Source organism: Odontomachus brunneus, unplaced genomic scaffold (genome assembly GCF_010583005.1).
Source record: "Odontomachus brunneus isolate Ranch 3 - 2012 unplaced genomic scaffold, Obru_v1 Obru_scaffold_091, whole genome shotgun sequence".
NCBI lineage: Eukaryota > Metazoa > Arthropoda > Insecta > Hymenoptera > Formicidae > Odontomachus > Odontomachus brunneus.
This window is the reverse complement of record NW_022639541.1, coordinates 695,493-705,751: the sequence shown is the minus strand read 5'-3', so window position 1 is coordinate 705,751 and position 10,259 is coordinate 695,493. Positions and strand designations below refer to the sequence as shown.

The window sequence follows — 10,259 nt, the reverse complement described above, 5'->3', positions numbered from 1 at the left end:
CAGCGATTATCTGGCATATTTCGAAGACACGATTTTAGTTAATCGCGATATTTTACCATGTGGTGACATATTACTATTAATGAATTAAATGTCGCTTCTGTAATTACGCAAAGTTCATGCGAATTTCGGCAATATAACTTTCCCAATTATCTCTTGATAGTGAAGATATCAAATTGGCATGTGTTGTTCAATGTAGCAAAACTTTTTACTTGATATCTTTTGTATTTGCGGAATTTGTCTTTATATACAAAAGAAAGAAAGAAAAATAAGAAAAGTCAATCTCGATCAACTGTTTGCCACTAAATCTATTCCTTCTTATTGCGCGAAATGTGGAATTATACATAAAAGTTTAATTTTGAGAGAAAAAAACATCTAAAATATAGAAAAATATTTATTCAATGGTTATTAATAACATGTTTACTTAAGTCTAAATTATTTTGCTTAAGTAGGACAGATAAAATTTTTTTTCTGAAAAGCTACAATTTTAGAAAAATATACATTTCGTTATCTGAACGATTTTTTTCTTCCGGAAGTAATATATATACAAGTAAATATATATTGCTAACACTTACATCGATTAAATAGTTTATATTTGTTAGATATTTTTTTCATTTAATCTATTTACGTATTTATTTAAAAACTTGCGGGATAATGTGACAGATCGCGCAATGACTATTTGTTCGAACGGTGTTATATCGAAAAAGTTTAAAGATGCGTATTCTGTATGGAACCTCCGATATACGTCGCGGGCAGTAAACAACGCAGATTAATAGATAACGGCTCACCTTGTCTCTCCTTTGTCAATTATGCGATTGATCGCGACGAGATCTTTTGGGCCAAGTAGAGAGTCGTTGAATTTCATACTTAGTTCATGTGTGTCAATATTGATACTCCTCCCGAATTCGAAAATCAAAATCTGCATTTTTGTGCAATAGATAAATGTCTGAGGTTTCCTGCCCCTTTATTGCCCTTCCTGCTTCTTTTGCTTATGCTTAGACAGCAATATTGTATCAAATTCTATTTGCAACTTTTCGGTGTGCAAACCTATTTCCGTAACTTGTAGTATGTCGATGATAATGCTCGACTCCCCGACGAAAGTGTTGTCGTGCAATGCCAGCTTGATGTTGTAATGCACGGGATACGTATAAATCGGAAAACATAATAATTGATCCTCTGCGAGCAATTTTCCGTATCTACACTAGTATCAATCGTAGTATCCTCTTCGTGATTACTGTTTATAAATATTTTAGCAATATTTGCTAGCAAACTTAGGAGGAGGTGGGGATTACACATTTGTTTGTCTCTTGTCGCTAGCTATTTTTGTCTATCGCAATCACTTTTATAAGAAATACGATTGAACTTAATCTGGATGAACGCGGCACGCAAAGCTAATCTTGCTAAACGTCACAAGTCGTTCATGTAGAAATTCTGTCCTGATTATTCTGTCATCTGTAATGATTAAATATAAAATATGTGCGGCATCGCATTATTTGCCAGTCATTTATCCATTTTAATTAATTTCTCGCATCTCTAGATAATTTTCTCTATGACTGCGACAAGCCCACCTTTGAGTAGTATACACGACCGTTTACATAAGTATTGTTGGTTATCGACAGAATTGTCGTTTGTCACTTTGCTCGAAAATAACCATAAGTTAAGCGTAAACGAAAGCAATATATTTAGCTTATCTAAGGAATAATAAATTGAATGTGTCACAAATTTCAAAATCAATAATAAAATTTATTTGTGTGAATGAGAACACGCATACAATTGTTTGATCAACATCTCTCTGTATCTACATTTTGCGTAAAAATGTGCACGAATGTATATTGTTTCTCTATTCGAGCCAATTGTATTGATAAAATACTTGTAACTGTAATTCGTTCCTCGTTCCACTTGGGATTACTTGTTACGTAATTCGATATCTAAAACAAATTATTACCATGTGCCAACAATAAACAACAATAATAACTCAGTTCGCTATTAAAAAATATTGTTGCTCAATCTCTGGTTTAATAAATTCAAAATGAGTTGTACGCGGGATACACGGAAGTAATTGAAAAAATGACAAAATATATTTCGATATCGTGAAATTTACCTTCGCAATTTGACACTTGGAATATTGGCTCAGTATAATATTACTTATTTTCTCGATTTTAGTCATGTAACTGCAACATCGAAGCAACAGGATCATCGTAAGTAGACAAACAATGATGAACGTTGCATGTTTTGAAGATAAAAAAACGCGAAAATTTTTACCTGGGAAATATAGAATCGAAATTTTCCAAGAGAAAATTCAGTACTTTTGTCTTGCTTGAATGCTTCTTTATAATGGCGTCGTATAATTTTTTCAGCTGTATATTTGACAGTTGTGGCCATTTATTACCAGGCTCGAAGATAATCGACTTCAAAAGCTCTATGATCATGTCATCGTTTTCATTGCAAGTCAGATATTTTATATTTTCTACACCGTCTCCATCCGTGACATTTTGCTTTATTTTCTCCCAAGTGTCGTTGCGCGTGTTCATCAGACCCGCGCAAAACAACCAATCCATCCAGCAATTCCTACGTTAAGCACAAAATAAAAGTGAGCAATTGCCACGAATATTCATCCTCGTGTTTTGCCTCAATCACAAATATTTTTGCGAAGCAAAATAGCGCACGAATCATATTTAAGAAGGATATTAATAATTAAATAAAGAAATTCGATTATTTCAATAATTACTCATATTTCTTTGGATTGTTAAGTTGTGCCGTTAGCTGCATGTTGGCTGTCTGTCTGCAATTCTGATCGCCGTGTTTGCAGGCCCAATTGAGCAGTAATAATCGCATAGCTTTTTGCATACTGTGTTCACTATCTTCTTTGTCCTCGATGGTCATCAGAACACTATTCATGGCAGACAACATCAGGTCCTAAAAGTATCGTTAATTCGTAGTTATAATTGATTAAATAATAATAAAACTGTCACTACGCACCGTAAAATTTTTACTTTCACGGAACTTGAAGAAAGGCGACATGTATGTCAGGGTATTCATCATTGCATGCCACACTATAACATTAGTTTCTCTTTTTAAATATGTAATCAAGGCGAAGTAAGTCGTCGCATTAATTCTTTCCTCAATAACAAAATGATATGCATCATCGATGATCCGAGCACGAGCCACGGTATATATCTTCGAGTAATCGTTGTTATTTAGGTAATTCGCGATTTTCAGCCAATTGTCATTATCATAATTCACGCGATAGTAGCCTGTCGCGGAAGTAAAAGATAGTTCCACTGATTATTGAATAACATAATGATAGAATATTTGGTTAATTATCTAACATCCGCTCGCGTTCAGGTAATAAAATCGGACGACCGGTTTTTTGCACTCACCGTATTCTTTCTCGTTCAATATGATCCAGTCATTGTTATCGATCACAGGAAATGTTATAGAGTTATAGTACCGCGATGAAATATTACCTGACCACAATACAGGTTTGTCATGATTATATTTATATTTCTGCGTAATGTAAGTTACAGGAATCACCCAGTCTTTATGTTTAATTTGGTTGTCTCTCGTGTCATCATACGAAAGTATCATCGTTCTATTATTATAATATCGTTTAAGCAGCAATGTAGGATACTTTTTGGACGACACCCAGCCGGCCATTAGGTCCTCTGTGTGATATAGGAGTTTGCCCGTTAATCGTAATATTACTGTATTTATAGCACTGAAGAAATTGGTTGGTGTAGCGCTGCCATATGCACTGTGTGATTAAGATTTTTCATAAGTCAAAGTTTGATAACTTAAAATTGAATTACATTCTACTTCGTCAATTTTGTCATTTAATCTACTTATTGAAAATTATTCATGTTTAAAAATTCAGAAAATTTATAATATAACGAGTTTTAGAATTGTAATTCGTCATAGAATCGTTATTACAGGATGGAACATCATATCTTTGTATAACTGTACAACTATAATACAACTGTTAAATATTGCAAATCTGCATCGTTCTTCTTATATTACTATATCATGTTATAATGCGTTACTTACTACGTGTTTATATACTCGACAACGGCTTGCTGGAATATATCCTCTTTAATGATTTTTTCCAACATGTGCATTATAGTGAATGCTGCCGTATAGTATTACGGATCATGAAAAATGTAACAGAAAATATAAATTTAAAGAAAAGAGATTTTCAAAGTATACGCATACTTATTTGATAGTTATGGCCGACATAATAAATGAAAGTTAGTTTAAACATTTTCAAGGGTATTGTCTTTCTTTATTGAATCAATATAATTAAAATTTATAAATTATATTAATATATACATATTTTTTTATATAAAACAAATATATAAAGCGTATCTTGTGTTATTTGCAATTGTTAAATGGCGGACGATTGTTGAATCATATTTATTTAATATAACTTTTTCAGTATTTTGATTTCATAAACATAAACGAATATACGTTCTCACTATATAACATTTACACGTTCTCACCTTTTTTGTAAATTAAAGAAGAATAAACGGCATCATATCCATATTCGATAGGTGGCACATTGGAAACAATATCGTAATGCAAAGCAGGCAGTAAAATTTGCACTACATAAAGATGTATCATCCATTCCGTGTTATAACGCTAAAATTAAATTTTGCAAATGTTAAGATAACATATATATATAATATAGAAAAATCTAGCGATACGTATCTCGTTGTTGTTAAAAAAGAAATGGATATGCAAGACAATTAACTACCTCTTTAAGAATATTGTAATTGATTTGGAATTCAAGTGCCTTGTTAAGCCATAAATGAGACCACTTGGATGGAGTGACGATACTTTCGATACAATTTTGTACTAATCCATGTGTTACTTTTCTCCATGTATCTCTTGTAGGACTGAAAAAATCCCATATTGGCTTGTGTACGATGTCACTGTCTCTGAAAATCGTGTTCGTAATTAAAATGGTTATTTGTTTAAATGATTATGGATATTTCTTCCGTGCTTTTTGCTTGATTGACTGATGCTGAAATAATTCAGAATAACTGTCCATACTGCAATTAAGCAATTCTACGTACATAGAAAATGATTTTGATTATAAACGACTTTGCATTTCCGTGTAACCGAAACGTGTGCGTATTATCGTATTCCGAAGTACTGAGAGAATTCTTTTTCAAGCCCTCGCGTAATTATTTGATTATGCGCCTTACCTGAAAACTGTACATTGCCAACCTCCTATAATCTTCTTAGGTAATTCGGGAAATGCGATGACATTGGTTGTTAATTTTGTGCAGAAGTTATTCGTATAGTTCATTAAATATTGATCAGTCCATTTAACGATTTGTCGCAGGCGATTGCTAGATTCTTGGGTCAATTGTTTGCTAAACCATATGGTGTCATCTGTCATTATCTTTCCGTATACAGAATGAAGAATACCGATTGTGACGAGATAAGTAGGCATATAGTATGTAGATTCAAAATTCGTGCGTATTCGTTGTTTAAGTTGCGTAGACGTATGTTCCTTCATATTAGAGAAGACATAATATCCAGGCATATGGTCGACAGAGATTTTGAAGATTGCCTTGAACTTTGGCTCGTCCCAACATGGAAACACGCGTCGAGCTCCGTTCGGTTCAAGCATCGTTATGTACGATCTAATTGTATTTCAAGAGCAAAACTTTAATAATAATAGAATCGTTGTGAGGCATATAGTTATCTAACAGATCAATGTTTTCCTCATACGTCAGATACCAGCAAACTTCGGACATTTTCGTTAGCAATATTATCTTTTGTCAGACAAAATATCTCAACAAATGAGATTCCACGCGATGAAATTTAAGGAATAACAGTGTGAAACTTAGCCCGCACTTTCTATGCGTAAAAAATTTGTTTACTTTATCTAAACAGCCGTCACGATACTTTCACGTCACATAAAATATAAAATTACATATGAGTAGTAATCAGAAAATTATTAGAAGGTAGGATTTTCGCGTATTTGCCGGAGACAAAGTCAGAAATCATAGATGACATGCGGATCTTTCAGTATACATGACTCAGTCAACAGAAAAGTATCGCAAAGATTCTATTTTTGTATTTTATTTGTTACTCACATCGTATTTCCGGTATCCCATTTATTGTGTTTGATTTTGACGAAGCCCAAGTTTTCCTCTATGTTACCTGTATACTCCATACTTAATATGTAAGATCCAGGAAACAACTTGGTATTAAATATTAGGGACGTAATACTCATATCGTCATATCTGATCTCTCCCTTTAGTTCGTACTTTGTATTGTCTGAAAGTCCTTCAAGTTTGACACTTTCATAGTTTATTTCTAGGTTTTGCAAGTGAAAAGTAATGTTTGAGGTCGTTTCAATTACTTCGATGCGTATACTAACTACCCCATAAAAGTAGTCATTGTTCGGTTTCAGGATTATGTCGTAGCTGAGGGGCGATACAGTGTTCGGTAAAAGATCATCGAATGTATCGAAATCATTATTTAATGAAGGCATGCGGGTAATATCCTGAATTGAATATGTGCATATCAGACCGGCATTGAACAATATAGTGAGAAGCACTACACCAATTCTCATTGTCGTCACCTGTGAGAGCGGATTTTTTGCGTAAAGAACGGATAAAATTTATATACACATACACAATTGAAAATTTAATTGATTTAAAATTCTATTAATCGATGACGTTACAATATATTTGTGTGAGCTTTCTCTTACCATCTCAGATCAGCAATGGCATCAGAGGACTCGGTATCATTACGAACATAGAGTGGTCCGTGTGTGAGCGAATTGAGTCTTATAAATACTCAGAGGCGCGCATCGCGTATCGATACACACATGGACGAATATCGACATCTAGTCCGTTAAAGTTGTGACCGCTTTGCCGATTATCCAATTAGTCATGATAAATCTCAGCAAACATGACGACGTATATTCGTCATAAAATTATTTATCTCAAATGTCTCTTTTCTCAAATGTCCCTTAGGATACAAACAAAATTTTGGAAAAAAGGAAAAGAAAAGAAGGAGTGCTACATCGCATTATTTGCCAGTCATTTATCCATTTTAATTAATTTCTCGCATCTCTAGATAATTTTCTCTATGACTGCGACGAGACCACTTTTGAGTATACGTGACCGTTATCATATTTATTGTTGGTTATCGATGAAATTGTGATTTGTCACTTTGCTCGAAAATAATCATAAGTTAAACGTAAACAAAAGCAATATATTTAGCTTATCTAAGGAATAATAAATTGAGTGTGTCAAATTTCAAAATCAAATATAAAATTTATTTGTATGAATGAGAACACGCATACAGTTGTTAGGTCCGCTTGATCAACATCTCTCTGTATCTACATTTTGCGTAAAAATGTGCACAAATGTATATTGTTCCTTTATTCGAGCCATTTGTATTAATAAAATTCTTGCAATTGTTTTAATATGTTCCTCGTTCCACTTAGGATTACTTGATACGTAATTCGATATCTAAAACAAATTATTACCATATGCCAACAATAAACAACAATAATAACTCAGTTCGCTATTAAACAATATTATTGTTGCTCAATCTCTGGTTTAGTAAATTCAAAATGAGTTATACGCGGGATATACGGAAGTAATTGAAAAAAATTACAAAATATACTTCGATATCGTGAAATTTACCTTCCCAATGTGGCACTTGGAATATTGACTCAGTATAATATTACTTATTTTCTCGATTTTAGTCATGTAACTGCAACATCGAAGCAACAGGATCGTAAGTAGACAAACAATGATGAACGTTGCATGTTTTGAAGATAAAAAAACGCGAAAATTTTTACCTGGGAAATATAGAATCGAAATTTTCCAAGAGAAAATTCAGTACTTTTGTCTTGCTTGAATGCTTCTTTATAATGGCATCGTATAATTTTTTCAGCTGTATATTTGACAGTTGTGGCCAGTTATTGTCAGGCTCGAAGATAATCGACTTCAAAAGCTCTATGATCATGTCATCGTTTTCATTGCAAGTCAGATATTTTATATTTTCTACATCGTCTCCATTCGCGACATTCTGCTTTATTTTCTCCCAAGTGTCTTTGCTCGTGTTCATCAGACCCGCGCAAAACAACCAATCCATCCAGCAATTCCTACGTTAAGCACAAAATAAAAGTGAGCAATTGCCACGAATATTCATCCTCGTGTTTTGCCTCAATCACAAATATTTTTGCGAAGCAAAATAGCGCACGAATCATATTTAAGAAGGATATTAATAATTAAATAAAGAAATTCGATTATTTCAATAATTACTCATGTTTCTTTGGATTGATAAGTTGTGCCGTTAGCTGCATGTTGGCTGTGTGTCTGCAATTCTGATCGCCATGTTTGCAGGCCCAATTGAGCAGTAATAATCGCAAAGCTTTCTGCATATTGTATTCACTATTTTGTATGTCCTCGATGGTCATCAGAACACTATTCATGGTAGACAACATCAGGTCCTAAAAGTATTGTTAATTCGTAGTTATAATAGATTAAATAATAATAAAACTGTCACTACGCACCGTAAAATTTTTACTTTCACGGAACTTGAAGAAAGGCGACATGTATGTCAGGGTATTCATCATTGCATGCCACACTATAACATTAGTTTCTCTTTTTAAATATGTAATCAAGGCGAAGTAAGTCGTCGCATTAATTCTTTCCTCAATAACAAAATGATATGCATCATCGATGATCCGAGCACGAGCCACGGTATATATCTTCGAGTAATCGTTGTTATTTAGGTAATTCGCGATTTTCAGCCAATTGTCATTATCATAATTCACGCGGTAGTAGCCTGTCACGGAAATAAAAGACAGTTCCACTAATTACTGAATAACTTAATGATAGAATATTTAATTATCTAACAGCCCGCGCGTTTAGGTAATAAAATCGGGCGATCGGCTTTTGCACTCACCGTATTCTTTCTTGTTTAATATGATCCAGTCATTGTTATCGATCATAGGAAATAATATAGAATTATAGTACCGCGACGAATTATTACCTGACCACAATATATGACTGGCATAATTAAGTTCCTGCGTAATGTAATTTATAGGAATCACCCAGTCTTTATGTTGAATTTGGTCGTCTCTCGTGTCATCATACGAAAGTATCATCGTTCTATTATTATAATATCGTTTAAGCAGCAATGTAGGGTACTTTTTGGACGATATCCAGCCGGCCATTAGGTCCTCTGTGTTATGTTGGAGTTCGCCCGTTAATTGTAATATTACTGTATTTATAACACTGAAGAAATCGGTTGGTGTAGCGTCGCCATATGCACTGTGTGATTAAGATTTTTCATAAGTCAAAGTTTGATAACTTAAAATTGAATTATATTCTACTTCGTCAGTTTTGTCATTTAATCTACTTATTGAAAACTATTTATGTTTAAAAATTCAGAAAATTTATAATATAACGAGTTTTAGAATTGTAATAAAATCGTCATAGAATCGTTATTACAGGATGGAACATCATATCTTTGTATAACTGTACAACTATAATACAACTGTTAAATATTGCAAATCTACATCGCTCTTCGAATATTATTATATCGTGTTATAATGCGTTACTTACTACATTCGTATATACTCGGCAACGGCTTTTTGGAATACATCCTTCTTAATAATATTTTCCAACATGTACATTATAGTGAATGCTGCGGTACAGTATTACGGATCATGAAATGTATAACAGAAAATATAAATTTGAAGAGAAGAGATTTTCAAAGTATACGCATACTTATTTGGTAGTTATGGCCGACATAATGAATGAAAGTTAGTCTAAACATTTTCAAGAATATTGTCTTTTTCTATTGAATCAATATCATTAAATTCTATAAATTATATTAATATATAAATATTTTTTTATATAAAACAAATATATAAAGCGTATCTTGTATTATTTGTATTTGGTAAATGGCGAACGATTGTTGAATCATATTTATTTAATATAACTTTTTCAGTACCTTGATTTCATATACATAAACAAACATACATCCCGACTATATAACATTTACATATTCTCACCTTTTTTGTAAATTAAAGAAGAATAAACGGCATCATATCTATATTCGATAGGTGGCACATCGAAAACAATATCGTTATGCAAAGCAGGCAGTAAAATTTGCACTACATAAAGATGTATTATCCATTCCGTGCTATAACGCTAAAATTAAATTTTGCAAATGTTAAGATTATATATATATATATATATATATATATATATATATATATA

At 32.8% G+C, this 10,259-nt stretch overlaps 2 protein-coding genes across 2 annotated transcripts in view; one reads left to right on the top strand and one right to left on the bottom strand.

Annotated features, from left to right (window-relative positions):
- The window catches only part of LOC116848197 (protein ABHD13), a 183,002-nt gene that overhangs the window by 167,598 nt on the left and 5,145 nt on the right, over positions 1-10,259 (top strand). The gene's annotated exons all lie outside the window — the stretch shown is intronic.
- LOC116848205 overlaps positions 1,769-10,259 on the bottom strand; it is a 10,784-nt gene continuing 2,293 nt past the window's right edge. Inside the window, exons 5-23 of the mRNA XM_032824055.1 lie at positions 10,052-10,190; positions 9,600-9,681; positions 8,938-9,305; positions 8,543-8,817; positions 8,292-8,479; positions 7,826-8,131; positions 7,668-7,737; positions 7,344-7,490; positions 6,102-6,592; positions 5,202-5,645; positions 4,748-4,931; positions 4,494-4,632; positions 4,042-4,123; positions 3,378-3,751; positions 2,977-3,251; positions 2,726-2,913; positions 2,260-2,565; positions 2,099-2,168; positions 1,769-1,925 (exon numbers count right to left, since the gene is read on the bottom strand). Coding sequence (XP_032679946.1) covers positions 1,779-1,925; positions 2,099-2,168; positions 2,260-2,565; positions 2,726-2,913; positions 2,977-3,251; positions 3,378-3,751; positions 4,042-4,123; positions 4,494-4,632; positions 4,748-4,931; positions 5,202-5,645; positions 6,102-6,592; positions 7,344-7,490; positions 7,668-7,737; positions 7,826-8,131; positions 8,292-8,479; positions 8,543-8,817; positions 8,938-9,305; positions 9,600-9,681; positions 10,052-10,190 — 4,275 coding nt within the window. The 3' untranslated portion in view covers positions 1,769-1,778. The remainder of the gene's footprint in view (positions 1,926-2,098; positions 2,169-2,259; positions 2,566-2,725; positions 2,914-2,976; positions 3,252-3,377; positions 3,752-4,041; positions 4,124-4,493; positions 4,633-4,747; positions 4,932-5,201; positions 5,646-6,101; positions 6,593-7,343; positions 7,491-7,667; positions 7,738-7,825; positions 8,132-8,291; positions 8,480-8,542; positions 8,818-8,937; positions 9,306-9,599; positions 9,682-10,051; positions 10,191-10,259) is intronic.